Source organism: Thamnophis sirtalis, unplaced genomic scaffold, assembly GCF_051295495.1.
Source record: "Thamnophis sirtalis isolate CommonGarterSnake01/CBP01778 unplaced genomic scaffold, rThaSir2_p1.2 scaffold_5, whole genome shotgun sequence".
Taxonomy (NCBI): domain Eukaryota; kingdom Metazoa; phylum Chordata; class Lepidosauria; order Squamata; family Natricidae; genus Thamnophis; species Thamnophis sirtalis.
Genome location: NW_028261385.1, coordinates 71806974 through 71825688, shown reverse-complemented (window position 1 = coordinate 71825688; position 18715 = coordinate 71806974). Strand labels below are relative to the sequence as shown.

The 18715-nt window shown below is 38.6% G+C and overlaps 1 protein-coding gene across 2 annotated transcripts in view; it reads right to left on the bottom strand.

Moving 5' to 3' along the window:
• The window catches only part of KANK1 (KN motif and ankyrin repeat domains 1), a 150360-nt gene that overhangs the window by 54592 nt on the left and 77053 nt on the right, over positions 1-18715 (bottom strand). For both annotated transcript variants that reach the window (XM_087716016.1, XM_087716017.1), the window contains one exon: positions 11629-11742. In XM_087716016.1, coding sequence (XP_087572142.1) covers positions 11629-11665 — 37 coding nt within the window. In that variant the 5' untranslated portion in view covers positions 11666-11742. The remainder of the gene's footprint in view (positions 1-11628; positions 11743-18715) is intronic.

The window sequence follows — 18715 nt, the reverse complement described above, 5'->3', positions numbered from 1 at the left end:
CCCAGGCATGTTGGTGGATGTATGAAGAGCCACAACTGGATCATCTATGGTGGGCTGCGCAAGTAGCTTAGCCAGCTCTTGGTCCACATTGAAGAACACCTTGTCTGAAGAGGAGGGTGAGGGGCCAGTTGTAGGAGATGCCCATTGGCGCCTTATCAGGTCGAGGAAGGTCTTGGGCATAGGAACGGTGTCTGCCTCGATGGCCTGCTCATCGAAGATGTTCTCCGCTGAGAAGCCCTGGCGTTGAGGTGTGGCCTCCGCTGCTCTGTTGCCTAGCTTGACTGTTGCCTTGGCCTTGAAGAGCAGGGACTTAAACAGTGAGGGCTGGAACAACCCGGTGAATATAGGTTTAGGAGAAGGCATGCCTTCACCCTCTGACAGCTTGAGTTCCCTGATCTCGCCTTCCTCACTTTCATTGTCACTGTCCTCCTGGGATAAATCTGAGGAGCTGTGAATCTCTTCCTCCTGGGCTTCTGGGAATTCAGCAGCCCTGGGGGGGGAGGGGCCCCCCCTGAGGCTGTGGCTGTTGGAATGCTGCTGCCATGTATTGCTGAAAAGCCTGCATCCTTAACTCCTGGAAGTTGGGGGCCCCTGTGGAAGGTGTCTGGCTGGGGCTGATGCCCCCCTGAGCAGGAGGAGTGCCCAAGAGGGGAAGTCCAGTAGGCAAGGCTGCCCCCACAGTAGGCGTGGCAGGGGATTGCCACCCCTGAGTAGAGCCCCAAAGTCCTGAGATGTCTATAGGGATCCTTGCTGGCAGGGCTGGATTCTCCACTGAGTCTCCACTGGATAAGGGCATGCCTGGATTTTCTCCCCCTTTGCCTGGGGTGGCCTGATGGCTGGCAGCCTTCTTGCAGAGCCTCTCTAAAGCCTTATGCCTCCTCCACTCATACTTAGAGGGCTTGGAGGGCTTGTGACCCCCCTCTTCCTCTGGATCTGCCCTGTGGGAAAGGTCCTTGGATTTGCATTTAGCCTTTCCTCTCCCCACCCACCTCGGGCAGTCTCTGGGGATGCTTGCTCTTCTGCCCTTCTGGTGGGGCTGCAGTCCATGCTGGTAGCTGCTGGGCGCTGCCATCTTGGATCATGTGGGTCCTCCCGGCTTCGAAATGGCGCAGACCAGCTTGCAAAGGGGTGCGAAATTTAAAGGTGCCTGAAGAGCGGCTTGTGCTCCAGGAAGCTTGCTGCACGCACTCCCAGCCGGATTCTCTTCCTCCTGCCTCTTCTCTGATGCTGCTGTGGCCAGGAACGGCTTCTTCGGCTTCCTCACGGTCCTCTGGCCACATGGAGGCAGCGCGGGCGCTCCAGGGCGTTTGGAAGCCCCGGTTCGTCGCTCAACCCTTGAGGGGAGCAACGGAGCGCTCCAGCGACTTACAAGCCTCAGCAGTAGGGCTGCCTGCTAGAGGCTTTTGCCCATCCTCCTGGCCAAAGTCCTCACTGAGTGTCTTCAGATGTGCTCAGTGGCCAAGGCAGCATGCCACCTCAGGGGGCTAGTGGCAGTCCCAATCCTGCAGGAGGCTGTGCACGGAGCAGGGAGGCAAAACTCGACGGGTCCAACTGAATTTCCCTTAGATCCTAGTAAATTGCTGGAGATCCAGAATGAGCAACCTTTCACAATCGATTTGAGTCAGAAAAACTGGGGATGCCTGGTGCCAGGGGAGGATTCCCAAAGAGCTTATCTGACTCAATCCAATCACGAGAGGATAAGGTCAACCCATTCTGGATACTCCTCCCCCCTCATTATGGAGAAAGTCCTAGTCTTGCAACCACAATTGAGCCCAAAATATCTGTTGCTAAGCAAGACATTTAAGTGAGTTTTGCCCCATTTTATGACCTTTCTCGCCACAGTTGTTAAGTTAATCACTGTGTAGTTGTTAACTTAGTAACTTGGTTATTAAGTGAATCTGGCGTCCCCATTGACTTTGCTTGTCAGAAGGTTGCAAACAATGCTCTCATGACCCCAGGGACCCTGCAACCAGTTGCCAAGCATTTAAATTTTGGTCATGTGATGCTGCAATGGTTGAAAGTGTGAGAAATGGTCATGTCACTTTTTTCCGTGCCGTTGTAACTTCAATCACTAAATGAATGGTTGTAAGTTAAGGACTACCTGTACAAATAATTGCAGACAATCACTACAATAATAATCAATGTACTCATCACTTAAAAGAGTTTTTCAACTGCCCTGTATGCCATAAAAAGGAAATCATAAGTTTTGAAAGCCAAATAGTGGTGCTAGGCAGCTTAAAAGAAAAACTAATTGACTCTCGGCCAGCATGAACTGAACCAGGCATGCATAATTTCTCTTCTGCCTCCATTCTCTCTCCATACCCCAAAAAGACACTCTCAGATAGCAATGTCTCATTTTGTAGCACACTATCCCTGCTACCAGAAAGAGAAGAGACAACACTTCAAGCTTTCCATAAAGCTTCTTTACCTCTAGAGGTGCTGTGCCATTAAGTCCATTATCCGTGACCACTAGTCATGCTACCTGAAAATTACTAGTTACAGTCCAACACATTCAGAGATATCAGATTGGGAAACAAAGGTCTAAATAGACAATTATCATAAAATCATAGAGTTGGAAGGGTCTCAGTGTTAATTTAGTCTAATTTCCTGTTCAGTGCAGTAGTAGGAAGAATAAGGTGGCAGAAATAGACTCTAGGTAGTAGAAATAAAATCATAAGGCAGAAAATTTAACACAGTAAATGACAAACATTTTATGCAGAATTTTTAAAAATGTTATCTTACTTGCAATTAAAAGTTGTATATCAGAATTATATTATGTATATATTATAATTCTCAACCAGTGCAATCCTACAATTTTTAGTGGTGTACAGGAAAAAAAGTCCATAATATAATAACAAATGCAGTACAGATACAAAAATTAAAAGCAGCAACCTAATTAAAACAATAAACATTACTGTTCGCTGAACTAATTTAAAAAGCCCTTTAGAAAAAGACTTGCTTAACTTGATTCCAGAAGGCGAGCGAAATTGAACTAATCTCATTGCAGGGAAAAGGTTGTTCCATAATATGGGGGCTATAGAAAGAAACTATTCTTCCTAGCCTTAACCCCACTGATAAAAAGTAATGGAGAAGTATGGGGATTTTGGTGCCAAGCCATATACAAATTAAAGCCAGCACTGGAAACCTATTGGCAACCAATGCAAGTCTTGCAGTACAAGGATAATGTACTCATAGCATTTAGCGCAAGTTCCAAATGTTTTTGGGCAGTCCATGTAAAGCACATTCAGGGCGGTGATGAGAACCTACATTACTGCCCCTCCCACTGCATGTAAGGCTGCAACTGGTGCACTGGTGACCATTGCATCTGCCCATCTAGTAGTAATCCAGAAAGTCTCCCAAATCTTGGGTCTGGTTTCCCAGGGACAGAGCCTGAGCAACATAGAACATTGCCATTTTAAAAGTAATATTTATTAAATATTTTTCTACTAAAAGACACATATAAAAGAAAAAAAGAATAAAAAGAAAACGTGCAAAAAAATCCAGGGGAAAAAATGACTAAGAGAACAAAAGTAAGAAAAATAAGTGGCTTCTAATTTTTTTGCAACAGAAATCAACCAAATTATCAAACCTTCCTCCTTGACATTAACCAATTTCTTCATCCCCTTGTTCTTTTTCAATCATTAAATCCGTTAAGTCATCACTTTTCTCTCTTTTCAGCAAAAATGTGAGCTAGAACTGTGTTGAATGAGCAGCAACTCCAATTTGCTTGGTTCCAGCTACAGCCTGTTTCTCTCCACTCAGGTCACATGGATTCTAGCACTAAGGCAAAATTTCAACCATACCATTGAACGAACCCAGGGTTGTAAAATAGAATAGGCCAGGGTCACTCCAAATTAACAGGTGATCTTTCTCTAGTGGCTTCAGGTAAATGTTTAAAAGTTATAGGAAGAGAATCAAGCCTCACTGCACCCAACCTGTGAAAGGAGGTGTCTCTTCACCTCCAAGCACTGATTGAAATCACCCACCAAGAAGGAATGGAACCATTGGAGCACAGTGCCACCAATCCTTAATTCCCAAAGATTGTTCCATGGTCAATGGAATCGGAGGCAGCTGATAGGTTTAACAGGAGCAGAAGGGATAAACTCCTCTGTCTAGAACCTGCCAGGTCTGAATCCCTTTTGATGGTCCCAATAATTTGCCTTCTCTAAGATGCTCTGAAATTGCCTTCCTACCATGACCTCAACAAGGAAAAGGGAAGGTCAGAGCAACACAAAAGTTATCTGATAGCACTGTATCAAATATCTCATCTCTCTTTCAGGATACACTGATGACTTTTAGAATTACACATGAAATAAGTGCTGAAATTCTGAACTGAACTCTTTCAGGTAAATCTACTCTGAACATTCTTATGCCTGCTCCACTCTCTGTCCCATTGTAAAACAGGCACAGATCAAAAGTGAGAAGCCATCCTTTTAAATGTTATTTGTGCTGGAAGCAGAAAACTGAAAAGAAGGAATTCCAAATAGAACTAATAGAACTGTTTACATGGTTGAAGTGCTGGAAATATACCTCATTTTATGTTGTAAAATCCAAAGTCGAACTAGAATTAAATTGTATATTCACTCAGAATTTAAATACTCAAGATAATAGAATTCTCTCATTTCTCTACCATTAGCAAGTGTCATTCAGCTGAACTTCTGAATAGGTGGTTCATTGTGTTAATGACCTGACATGTAATATGGACAAAGTTTCTTTAATATGGTTTAAAACAGACACAAATCATTGTTGGTACAATTTATTAATCAATAGCTTTACAGAATACAAAAATATTTTACAGATTAACAACAAAGCTGAAAAATGACATGATCATTTTCAAATGTATTCAGATAACATATGAAATCACTGCAAATCTCAAAGTGTGTACATAAAGAACATCTTATTTTAGGTTTTTTTGACCAATTATCCTTTTGACGTTTACACTATCTCAGAGGCACATGCTCTCTAATAGTATTCAAAAAACACATGACAAATATTTTATATTTCTACAGAGCTTTCACATAGATGAAAAATCATAAAGAACTCTTAATCAGAAGATTTCCATCAGTATTCCTTACAAACATGCACAAAAAATAACAAATCCACTTCAAACATGCAATTAAAGATTCAGCACTCACCATTAGCAGCATAATATGGGAATGTTCCTTGAAATAACTTATATCTGGATGTGTATGCGAAGACTACCAAATTCTGAAATCAGCACATATTCCAGCAATGAAATCGATAAGCAAACATTCTGGTCATTTTCTACTCCCTAATGGATTCTGAGAGGAGCCTTCAACTCTTCAGCTTGACTTTCCACTCCTTGATCACAAAGCAATTAAGAAACCTGTTTCAAAGCTCTCAACGCCCAATTATTATTACAAGACCAGACTCCTTTACCCAGCAGAGACAGATATAATAACAGATGTGTAGGGAAACCAATGCTATTATGAAATACTCAAGATTTAGACAAACAGACCTATGAAAACTAAGCTCAACACGTTAGAACTAAGGACTTAAGGGTGTACAGAATAAAACAAGTCTCAACAGTCCCCAAGCAAAGCATGATGTGAAACTTTTCATCTAGGAACTTTAAGACACTCCCAGTGAGTTATGGGCCAATCTGGATTATACACAGGCCTAGAAACTTGGACAGACCACTTAATTCCTTAGTTATAATATACTTGTCTATAGCAAAGCAGTTTCACAGGAGAAAGAAAGAAAAAGAAGGTAACTGTAACAGTGTTAAACAAGCTAACTGTGGTTGAAAGGCTAGATCAACCTTCCTAATGCCGCGACCCTTTAATAAATTATTTTATGTTTTCTGTATTTTTTTCAAAAGTATGTGTTAGATGAATCCTTAATTCGTAATAGGCTATACATGTACTATTGTAAAGCAATATTTATATTAGCAGGTTTTTATAGAGCATTTACAGTTTATCTGCATTTTAAAAATCTCTGATTGTACAAAAAAAAATACATGATTTTTGTGCAAAATGCAAGCACAAAATTTATGCATATATTGAAATAACATTTACCCCTTAAACAGTGGAATTTCCTTTTCTTATTAGGTGAATGATTGCAAGAGAGTTTCTTTATTACTAGACAATAAAGAAACTCATTTTACACAACAAATTTATATCTACACATCCTATGCATAATTTTACTCCCAAGAGAAAGATTGCCTCCCTAAAATTCTCATCTTTCTGAATAGAGTGCCAACACTTAAAGCAACTTCTATAATTATAAAACTTAAACATTTTTGAATAAAATTTGATGCCTGTGATCCTTCAATTTATTCTAACATCTTATATTTAAATCTTTAAGATTATTTATCTTTAAGATTATTTATCTAGCTTGTTGTTTATTTGATTTATAAATGGCTTTCTACCCAGATGGCAAAGACCTTAGAATTCTTAAAGGTTTTATTTAGTTTTATATTTTTACTGAACCCTGATATACTTATTATACTAGCTTAAGTCAATCCCAACAGTAAATCTGTCTGTCTGTCTGTCTGTCTGTCTGTCTGTCTGTCTGGTCTGTCTGTCTGTCCATCCGTCCGTCCGTCCATCCATCCATCCAGCCAGCCAGCCAGCCAGCCATCTATCCATCTATCTAGCTATCTATCATCTATCTTTCTCATGGGTTTGAAATACTGCAGGAAAAAATATTAATGTAATTGGATTTCCTGGATAAGATCATATAGCACCAAAAACCATTATGTTCATTTCTGGATGATGGGACCCCTGTGTTAAATTCAAGGCCTCCTGTTTACATTTTCAAATAGTTTGAGGCTATGTTACCTGACGAGACTTACTCCCTTTAATTAACTTATCAGGGACTCTGCCTAGATGCCCTTCCTATGAAGTAAGACTGGAGGCTTAAAACCACAGAGTTATTTTCAAAGAGTGAAATAAAGGTACAGTATGTAAATGAAGTTTGATTACTGAGACTTAGTAATTCCTCAACTTAGTAACAGGCATATCAGGACTGAAAGAATTGGAATGCTAGCTGGTGGATTCTGGGAGTTGATGTCCACACATCATAAAGTTGACAAGCTTAAAAACATTGTTCTATGAACTAATCATTTCCTCATCTCTCATTTAAACCACATACTACCTCAAGATTTACATAACCATAATTAACTATCAACTTAATACTTAATGGTGGCCATCATTAAGGATTCACTGGCCGCACCTAACCAATGTAATTGTTTGTTACTTATAAACAGAGCCTAAAGGTTTTAGGGATTGTAAAAACACATGCTACTGGGCTTGCCAGCAGTCCTCTGATCTAAGGAAAAAGTAAACATAAAAAGGAATTGAGAAAAAGAGAAGACAAGTATGTTTAGCTGTTAATTAAAAAAGGGATGCAGGAGTTATAATGGATAGGTGGAATGAAATCAGTTGAGAAGCCAATACAGATGGTCTTACTGTAAGATCTACTCACTCTGGTGAATGTAAGTGAGAGCATCTTTGCAACTTAACAAACATTCCAAAGGCACAATCCTTAGTTTGACTATGATTAACTTGTCTGTTATTCTTCAGTTTAGGTCCATGATGGCAAATATATGGCACGCGTGCCAGAGGTGATACAGAGTGCCCTCTCTGTGGGCATGTGCGCTCTTCTGGTTTCTAGCACTGGTCTTTGCGGACGCCGGAACACTGAAAAACCGCCTGAAAACAGACCAAAAAAATGCCCCCCAAATAGGACATTTTTCAGGACATTTTGGGGCTGTTTTTCAGGCCAAAAACAACCTGTAAACCAGCCTAAAATGGCCCCAAAAATGGCCTGAAGCAGCCCCAAAAATGCTCAAAAAATGTGCGTGCTGGCAAGCTGGTCTTTGGGTTTCCTGTGTTCCAGCACACACACACACATTCTGGTTTGGGCACTCAATGCCGAAAATGTTCGCCATCACTCATTTTGGTGAATAAGGCTAGTTCTTTTAATTCTTTCAACTGTAGAACAAGTATCTATGGAGATTCTCAATAATCAAGGTCACAGTTTCCCCAAAGATGTCATTCAAAAGGCAACAGGATTTTCTTGGAATTTTTTTTCTTTTCCCTGATGAGAAGGAAAATGTCTTCAAGAAAATAGGAAGTCCAATTGCCTTTTGAATAGCACCTTTGTAAGACAAGTAGAATACGGAAGAATAAAAGGCATTCCATTTTGCACATATGCAAATATAGTTGTATAGGTTTATCTATTAGGGCAGCCTCCTCGAACCTAATGCCATGTATAGTATGTTGTACCTTTCTAAATATAAATGTTCCCATAATGAAAATATAAGTTTCACATCTCTAAGGACTGAAATCTCCCCTTCCCCATGTATGTATGTATGTATGTATGTATGTATGTATGTATGTATGTATGTATGTAGAAATAAACAGAAAAGTGCAGTCATCCAGAATGCATTTTGCACCCTGGATTAATATGAACCAATTAACATGCAAGAGCCATCCAAGCACAGACATTATTAAAATGGGAATCGTAAGGTAGAGATTTTATGTTCACATTTTCATAACTGAAGGGCACTGTTCCCTCTAAGGTGCGCGGCCGCGCGGCCGCGCACATGGCAAGAAACCCCCGCGCAGAGGTTTCTAACTCCCGCGCAGAGGTTTCTTTCAAAGCAAACGTGGGGGAGTCCTTTGCAGGCGGCTAGAACTGGCCGCCCGCAAAGGACCTTCCCAAACTTGTTTCAGCGGCAGCTCTCAGCCTGGCGGCAGCGTCACTCAGACTGTGGAAGGAGGGGGAGGAGGAGGGAACCAAAGAGAGCTTTTACCGAGTCTGCGCCCCACAGCCAGGACTGTCCTTGCGCCCCTCAAGCCGCGTTTCTTCCCCGCAAAGCCCTTCGGGCAACCCGAGAGTTCCGCTTGACGCCAGAAGGGCTTTGCAGGAAGAAACGCGGCGTTTCTTCCTGCAAAGCCCTTCTGGCGCCAAAAGGAACTCTCGGGTTGCCCGAAGGGCTTTGCGGGGAAGAAACGCGGCTTGAGGCGCCAGGACGGTCCTGGCTGTGGGGCGCAGACTCGGTAAAAGCCTCTCTTTGGTTCCCTCCTCCTCCTCCTCCTCCTCCTTTCTGGAGCCCCTTCCTCAAAGATTTGGTACCAAAGCAATGGCGGTGAGGAAGTTGTGTCTTTTGGATTTTGCACTGTTGTCTTTTCAATGGTTCTCAGACTGGTTGAACCTTTAGCAGCTGGGGTGATATTCTTTACTGTTAAGGTTACAATTGGATGTGTTGGACAAATCTTAAAAGATGAAACTTTTATTAAAACGTTTGACTTAACTAAAAACGTCTTCCTTTTTCTTCTTCTTCTTAAATATGATTTATTTATTTATTTTTACTTCAGAAGTTTGATGACCATTGTACAAACTAATCCAACCTAAATGTAGAGGAGGAGAAGAAGGGGGGGGGGAATTTAAAAAGAGCAGAGGAAAAAGAAAAGAAAGCATGAAGAAAACATAAAGAAAGGGATGGGAGGGAGGGAAGGAAGGAAGGCACTTTATGTTGAAACAGAAAATATTATATAAGGAAGAAAATGGAAATAACTTAGGAAGGAAGGAAGGAAGGAAGGAATTGCACTTAATATTGAAGGAAAAGAGAATGAAGGAAAAAGTATTGGAAGGATTGAAAGAAGGAAGGAGGAACAAAGAATTACACTTAATATTGAAATGGAAAAGAAAATATAATGAATGAAAGAAGAAGTATAGGAAGGGAAGGAAGGAAGAAAGAAAGAAACAAAGACTGTTGAAACAGAAAAGATAATATAAGGAAGAAAATGGAAAGACGTATAGGAAGGAAGGAAGGAAAAAAGGAAGACAATGTTGAAATGGAAAAGAATATAAGGAAGAAAATGGAAAAAAGTATAGGAAGAAAGGAAGAAATGTACTTAATATTGAAACAGACAAGGGAATGAAGGAAAAAATATTGGAAGGATTGAAAGAAGGAAGAAAGAATGGAAGGAACAAAGACAATGTTGAAATGGAAAAGAATATAAGGAAAAAAATGGAAAAATGTTAGGAAGGAAGAATTACACTTAATATTGAAACAATTGAATATAATAAAGGAAAAGGAAACAGGAATAAGGGAGGGACAGAGGACTTCAGCTCCCAGAATTTCCCTGGCTGAAGAATTCTGGGAACTGAAGTCCACCCCTCGTAAAGTGACCAAGGCTGGGAAAAGAATCCGCACTAGGGACAATGCAAGCTATGCTTCACCCCGTCAGTCCATCTTAGCGTGCAAGAAAGACATCAGACAACGCCATAGTTGCTATGGTAGCATTTGGCTATGCGCAGCGATGCTCTCCTGGTCTTTATGGGTGGGAGGGGGGCAGTTGAGCTATGATGCTAATCCCCTCATGGGAACACAGAGGGTGGGAGAAGAGAACCAAAGAACTTCAAACTCCAAGGTTCTGGAGTGGAGAATAAGGGGATCAACTTTGTCTAAATGATATTGACATATAAAGAACGGTTGTAGGAACTGGGTATGTCCAGTTTGATGAAAAGAAGGACTAGGGGAGACATGATAGCAGTCTTCCAATATCTCAGGGCCCAGGGTTGCTCCAAAGAAGAGGGAGTCAAACTATTCTCCAAGGCACCTGAAGGCTGGACAAGAAGCAATGGATGGAAACTAATCAAGGAGAGAAGCAACCTAGAACTAAGGATAAATTTCCTGACAGTGAGAACAATTAACCAATGGACCAACTTGCCTCCAGAAGTTGGGAATGCTCCAACACTGGAAGTTTTAAAGAAGATTTTGGATAACCGTTTGTCTTAAGTAGTGTAGGGTTTCCTGCCTAGGCAGGGGGTTGGACTAGAAGACCTCCAAGGTCCCTTCCAATTCTATTTCTATTGTATTCTCTATATTCTATTCTTTCTCTGTTCTATTCTAATCTCTTCTGAACTAAATGTTTATCTAGAACTCAAATAAATAGCTGCTTTTTGGTTTTATTTTTTTTAATATTTATCAGTCTCTCTTTTATTCCATACTTCTGGTTGAAAGACTATTCTATGTCATGCTAAACAAATGCATATTCTAGTGGCGGCGGGAGCTCGTTGGCATCTTCAGCAGCAGCCCTGCCTCCTGTGAAAAAACCGAAGATGGAGCAGATCCACGCAGATGACGTTGCTGCAACATGACTGGAGGAGGAATTCTGGGAGTTGAAGTCCACAAGGCTTAAAGCTGTCAGGTTTGAAGACCCCTGGGGTTTTTTTCCTAAAGGGTTAGGGGTGCGAGGGTCTTGTAACTTGACAGCTTTAAGACTTGCACGCTTCAATGCCAGAGTTTCTGAGCCAACATTTTGGTTGCTAAGCAGGACCGTTGTTAAGTGATACTGATATTATATAACACTTTTAATTAAGCGGGTACCTTGAATAAACATAACTTTGAGTTTCAAATAATACTGATTTCGTTGTTGTCTTAGGTGACATCTGTGAAAAAAATTCAGGTGCTCAGGCATGAAAATGTGCCGCTCAAACACTATACTTTTCCGCTCACACTGAAAAAAAATTAGAGGGAACATTGCTGAAGGGTGCCCACACAGGTTCAGATAAATTTAAAGAATTTAGAATATATTAGGTTCATTTTCCCTTATAAAAGAAGGACTTATTACAACTAAGACAAAACATTACCTGTAAAACTGCCATTAATATTCACTGAGTGGGCCATGTTTGCTCACTGGCAAATCCAGCACCTGATTGTTAGAGGAGTCATGCAAATCAAGCATCAAGTCCAAGGCATGCAACCTGAAATAAAGAAAGAGAAATCATTATAACATTGTATTTAAAAAACATTTCTTAATAAAAGCCCCCAAAATACAGACTGCCATTCTATATTCAAACCTGAAAGGTTGTGAAGTAGGAAGTCTAAGAACAGCAGAAATTCCTTTATTTTAATATGCTACCATCAGGCCATTTGGGGAATTAACTTGATTCTTACAACGAACCACGAGCTGGACCACCACATGAAGAAGTTTAGACTGTCTGCATAAACACCTACATCAATACATATCCCACCTGTCTTTTAGTGAACAGAAGCAAGCCTGCATCCGACGTGCTCATCTACTGTGCTTAATTGCACACGTTTACCTATATTAAAGAATCTCATTAAGTTACACACAGAGAGAACACACTACTAGCCACGGGGTCTTCCCATAAATGACTGCAGAAGCCTGGTTTCCAAACACCGTGCTTAAGTATGTTAATTGAACTTATGAGACTACTACTTCTAGTAGCTTAAAACTAAACTAACTAACCTACTACAAACTACAGTAATTGGTTTCTGTCATTTTGAAGTAAGATGTATCTTTCATTTGTTTGCCAAGGCAAGAATATTTCTGGTTACTCACTTAAGGATTAAGAGAATATTTATTTATTTAGATATTTTTCTTTTATCCTGCCTTTATTTCTTTATAAGTAACTCAAAGTGGCAAACATATCTAATACTACTTCCTTCTTCTATTTTCCACAGAACAAGTTAGGTTGGGCTGAGAGAGAGAGTGACTGGCTCAAAGTCACCCATCTGGCTTTCATGCCTAAGGCAGGACTATCCCAAAGGTATTTTTTCAAGAGGCAACTGGAGTTTCTGGTTTTTCTTTGAAGATGTTTCACTTCTCATCCAAGAAGCTTCTTCAGCTGAAGAAGCTAAACGTCTTCAAAGAAAAACCAGAAACTCCAGTTGCCTCTTGAAAAAGCACCTTTGGGACAACCATGACTTGGATGACTGAGAATCTCCACAGACATAAGGCATGATTAGAATTCCCAGCCTCCTGGTTTCTAGATTAGTACCTTAACCACTACAGAGATCATTTTCCATTCAAATTTTACTGCTAACTATTATTATTTATTGTTATTTATTTAACAATAAATTCAGTCCATGCTTTTCATTGGATACAAGACCAACATGTCACTGGAAGGAAGACTTAACTACACAAATTCTTTACACAGTTCTTTTAATCTATGCAATGAGAATTTTTAATGGATTATCAAACCATGAAAGGACAGAAAATAATAAAACATATACATAGCACAGTAAAAGGAAATAAGTAAAACTCAATTTACAAAAGTAATAATCTTATTCTTCCTTAGCACAGTTTCTGGAATATTATTATACTAAAATGATACAGTATCTTTTATTGGTTATTAACTCTCTTTGGAACTTGTTACAACACTACGTCTAGCAGAAGATAGATGAAACTAAATATTGATTAAATTTTTAAAAAGAATAGAACTGCCAAAATACAATCTATATTATTTGTTGCAATGCTGAGGCTGGCATTCTATCCTTATCAGTCTTGAGTTTTAATTGAGTCACACCTTGAAATTGCAGGGTTCTGGAAGACTTCTAGGCAAATGCAAGAACAGGTAAGGGCTGGCCAAGAATGCAATTTCTTAATATAAATGGTGTTGAGATGGGGAAAGCCCCCTTAATTCAGGTTTCAGATTTCTACACTCTGCAGAAAGCTAGTCCTAAAGTTCTGTAAAATGCAGAATAGGAATGCAAATCAAAATAAGCAAGGAAATTGAACGGGAACACCTATCCACTCTAGAATTGAAATCACCAGGACCAGATGAATTACATCCCAGGGTTCTGAAGGAATTGGCAGATGTGATCTCTGAACCACTGAACCATATCTTTCAAAGGTCCTGGATACCGGGGATCTATTAGATTATTGATAGGGCTGATCAAAGGCTGATCAAATTCCCATCTTAAAAAAAGGAAAAGCAATAAATCCAATAAACTACAGACCTATCAGCATGACATCAGTATCTGGGAAGATTCTGGAAAGCAACAAATCTGCAAACTTCTAGAGGTAAACAAAGTCATACAGAAGCCAATATGGGTTTGCCAAAAACAGATGAGGCCAGACAAATCTTATTGTATTCTTTGACATGTGACAAAATTAGTGGATCAGAGAAATGCTGCGGATATCATTTTCTTGGACTACAGTAAGGCATTTGATAAAGTGGACCATAACCTACTATTTCATAAAATAGAAAAATGTAGGTTAGACAGCATCATCACCAGATGGATTCATAAATGACTGATTAACCACATTCAATGTGTAGTCTTAATGGAGCTGCATCTATATTGGGGGAAGTATGCAGTGAGGTACTGCAAGGCTCTGTCTTCGGCCAAGTATTCTTCAATATCTTCATCAATGATTTAGGGGATAGAAGGGGAACTCATCAAATTTGCACATGACACAAAGCTGGAAGGAATAACCAACACTCCAGAAGATAGGCTCAAGATACAGAAGGATCTCAACAGACATGGATACTGAGCCTTATCTAACAAAATGAAATTCAATGGGGGGAAAAGTTATGGGTACTCCAGCACCGGAGGTTTTAAAGAAAAGATTTGACAAAGATTTGTCTGAATTATAGAGTTTCCTGCTTGAGCAGAGGGTTGGACTAGAAGACCTCCAAGGTCTTTCCAATTCTTTTTACTGTTTATTGATTCATATTATGATATGAATGACAATTTTTAATGAAACAGCCTATATCAAAATGGTGAGCTACAGGTCAGAGGCCGCCACTATACCAGAATGATTTCAGCTTAATTATAATATATAAGAGGCCCTTGGTGCTCTCTGACTTAGTTTTCTTGCAGACATTTTATTAGGTAGCTAGGTAGCATTATCAGTGCACTGATTATGTTACCTAGTTGGGTAATGAAACCTTTGCAAGACAACAAAACTCAGATCCCTCATTTCAATACTGAGCTACAATATTCTCTTTTTATCGGTATAATATTTAAATATGCAATAAGTATTATCTACACCACAAATAGCTGAAGCTATAAGTAAAACAGCCTTTGTTCCCAAATTCACATTTTTAAACCTTAATAGATGAAACAAAGATTGCAGGATCCAATCTGGACCAGTCACCGGAACCAGAGGTTTTGTCTTCTGAGTTTTTGAACTCATGTTGCAGCATATCTTCAGGGAGCTTCTCTCTAGCTAGTAACAGACATGATTTGGATCATGCAACATTATCCTGGGAGACGTATATTCGCCTTCATTCATGAAACAAAGATTGCTTCCACTGAAACAGCAAACAGAGTACCTTACATCTTCCAATATATTGTAACTGCAGTTGCCAACATATATAGAGCAGAGGAGAACTGCTTTAGACAGTATACCAATACATATTTATTTTAAATTTGACAATAGCTATGGAAGTTCTCCAAATCTCCCTAAATTCTATATCTTTTCAAAATCCCTGCAAATACATTTCCTCAGGTTTATTGCTTTATTAAATGAACATATAGACCAGGCCTGGACAACCTGTAGAGAAGAAATGACAATATTGATAAATTAAAAAACTGCAATCCATAAAGGAACAGCTAATGTGCCAATCAGCAATTCAACGGCTAGCAGAGTGCCAACAGTGATGAGCTGGCAGTGTTGGTGAGGCCTGGAGCTGTAGGAGGCATTCAGCAGCATGTCTTTATTTTGGGGGGGAGGGGTGCAACTTCTTTTGGTAATGACAACATTTAAGAGCAGTGAATTTATTGAGCTTTTTTAAAAAATACCAGCAGGCTGTAAAGGGCATTAACTACCTAATCCAGCACTTGAGAGCAGATCTTTAAAGCTATCCAGAACACCATTGTACACAACACAATTTTATATCTAACTATTAAAGACTTTCTTGAAAATATTTTAAAGTATGATGTAAACAAGAACTAGCATTTAAATTTGATTAGCCAATCTGGAACTTTTTATACTAAAATTCCTTTCTAATCTGACAAGTTATCAAGAGTTGTCTATGAAAATAATTCATAGTTGGTATTCCATTTCTTTAAAATAGTATTGAATATTTAAAATGTCATTAAGGATTACAAATGTACTTCTATAGACTTATAATTTATCAATTCTTTTTTTAAAAAAAACCTTTATAGTTTTTGTATATGGACTTGTTTTATCCTTTATTATGCTGCTTCTATTTTCTTATAAACTGATGCACTATTGAAAGCTGAAAATACACATTTCCTCCTCTCAGCCATATGAAAGCTGGGCATGTTTTGTGCTTGAACTAAACACAGGTACCTGGTGGCAGCCAAGCCCTTTCAGGCCCCAATCAAACTGTATTTTCATATGAATCCTCTTCTGCTTTCATACAGTAATTCAGTTTCTAAATTATAAAATTGTCTATGTATTTCCCTTCACCTAACACCCTTGCCATTGTTTCATCCTGATAATTATATTGTTCAAAAAAAACCCACTGTAGATTCTTAAATTCTTTTTTAAAAATGAAGAAAAATTATAGCCCATCCCTATTATAAACAATCTTAATAATTGCACAAAGTAAGCTTAACAGAAAAAAAAGATTTGCCCTTCTGTATTTTGTGGATAAGAGCCTATTGCATTGGAGAAAGTGAAATCTTAACACTTTACGTTAGGTTCTTGTCCACAAAAATTGTGCACCAACAATGCTTATGCTACAGTAAATAATCCTCTCCCAAGTAGATTTATTTCGAGAGTTAGACTGCTTGTCAAGTCTTTTATCTCAGCCATTTAACAATTCACTGAAAAAAGCAATAGGCATCATTAAGAACATATCTTTCAGCAGGGTTTCATTGTGCTACCTAGACAGTATATTTCAAATCTGAAACACTACATAGTTTGATAATAAAAACAATGATAAAAGCTGCTTTCCTGGCAGAGAATGTCAGGTGCCACAGGAGGGAAACTGTCCAAAGGTAACTGTGATAGATATGCTAACACATATTAATTAACCCATGTGATTATACTTTAGAATTTGACATATTCAGAACAATGCAAATATCCAAATTCACCAGCCATGCCACTTTGTCTGATTGGTTAAACAACTGGCAAGTCGATGTGGAAAGGTCAAACAAATAACCCCTGTCCTTCCCCCCCCCCAAAAAAAAACCACACACACAGGAAGAACACACATTAATCCTAGAAAGACCTAAACAACTGAGGCATTCATAACACAAGGTTTCACTTGCCTAAGTTTTATTTGCTCCATTACTATAAATCATCTTAAGAATAGTGGCATAGAACTGTGCTAAATAAATCTAAGATTTTAATGCATCCTTTATTTATCCTGTGCATGATAGAAAGACTGGTATTCTTAATAAGAAAGTATCAATTCATTTAGTGCCTTGCAGTTCTCCATTTAAACAAATATTTCTTTAGGAAAAAAATGTCATTTCACAAAACAACCAACTGCATCACAAATAGATCTTAATTTTCTAACCACCCCTATGTGGGTTTCCTTACCTGGATATCTGTAGAAACATCACTATGTCCAATTCTTCATTCATATGTACAATTATTAAAAAGTTTGGAAGTTTAAGCCGATTTCTGTTAAATTAAACACAGTATATGCACATGCACCATGCTATACCTTTAAGCTATGGTAACCCAATTCCCCAAACCCAATTTTTAAGTAGTTTATCACTTGCGATGCTATTGGGATTCTCTGCAGCCCTTTGAAAAATGTAAGAGCGATTAAAAAAAAAACCTTAAATCTCCCTAAAATAATTAAGTTGGGAACTTAAGAAAAGATTTGTCTTCATGCATTGATAAAATAATTTCTCTTGCACTAAAATATTCATCAAATGTATCCACTTTGGTACTACAATTACACTGTTTGGATTTATAAGATGAAACTGTTGGTAGCACAAGTTATGCTTAAGGAATCAAAATCCTATTGAGTCCAAAATCCACTCAACTACAGCCTTGAAGCTAATAACTGGACATTGGAAAACTAACAATCATCAATTTTTCAGCTTATATTTTCCCCATACATTTTTGAAACTGGAATTCTCCTTCCACTTACACCTTTGAATTCAAGCCATGTTTTCCCAAGTGAAAGCAACAGCAGTTTTGAAGAAGAAAAAGGCAACATCTGTCCAACTCTATTTTCTAAAGAATAACCAGATACTCACAGTAATTCATTAACCACAATTTTCAGTGAAAAGAGTACCTGGTATTTTTAGCAGTACTTTCTTGAGTGATTTGCAATCCATTTACTTCAAAGCATAACACTCTATTTACCAGCTCCCCAGATGTCATGGAGAAGCTTTCAAAAAAATTTTTAATGTATATGTTCTTCCTGACACAAAACAGTTTTATCTGGGTGAGCCTAAGTACCTTAGAAATAGTTCAACTACATAAAATATAGAGAGTTGTATTACAAAAGTAGAATTAAATTAATCTGTAATTCTTGACAATAAATGCTAGAGATTATTCTTTCTAATAAGGAAACTCAATATTTGAATATCAATTTAAAAGCAAATGATAGCTATTAAATTGTAAGGGAAGTAAAAACATTAGATATTATTTCTGTTTAATCTACAAAAGCAACATACTCAGCCTTATAAAATGCTGAAGACACTTAAGGAGGGTTATACAGATGTTTGAAGGGACACAATCAGAAATTGGAAATAATCAGACCTACCGAAAGTCAAATCAGGCTAATAATTGTTTCTTATTCTGACATGCAATTCAAGGTAGAGGAGTTCTGACTTTCTATTATCTACCAGAGGGAAAAGCACATATATTTATGACTATATGTTAATGTTAAAAAACCAATAAAATAAGAAGGAATTTGATGGCAATTTAATTAATAAGTATGAAAACACATACTTTTTTTATTGTATACAGCCCAGAGTTGGTCTATGAGTGAGATAGGTGGTCTTTAAATCTGACAGAAAGATAGACATCATAAAATGGGGGACAGGAAT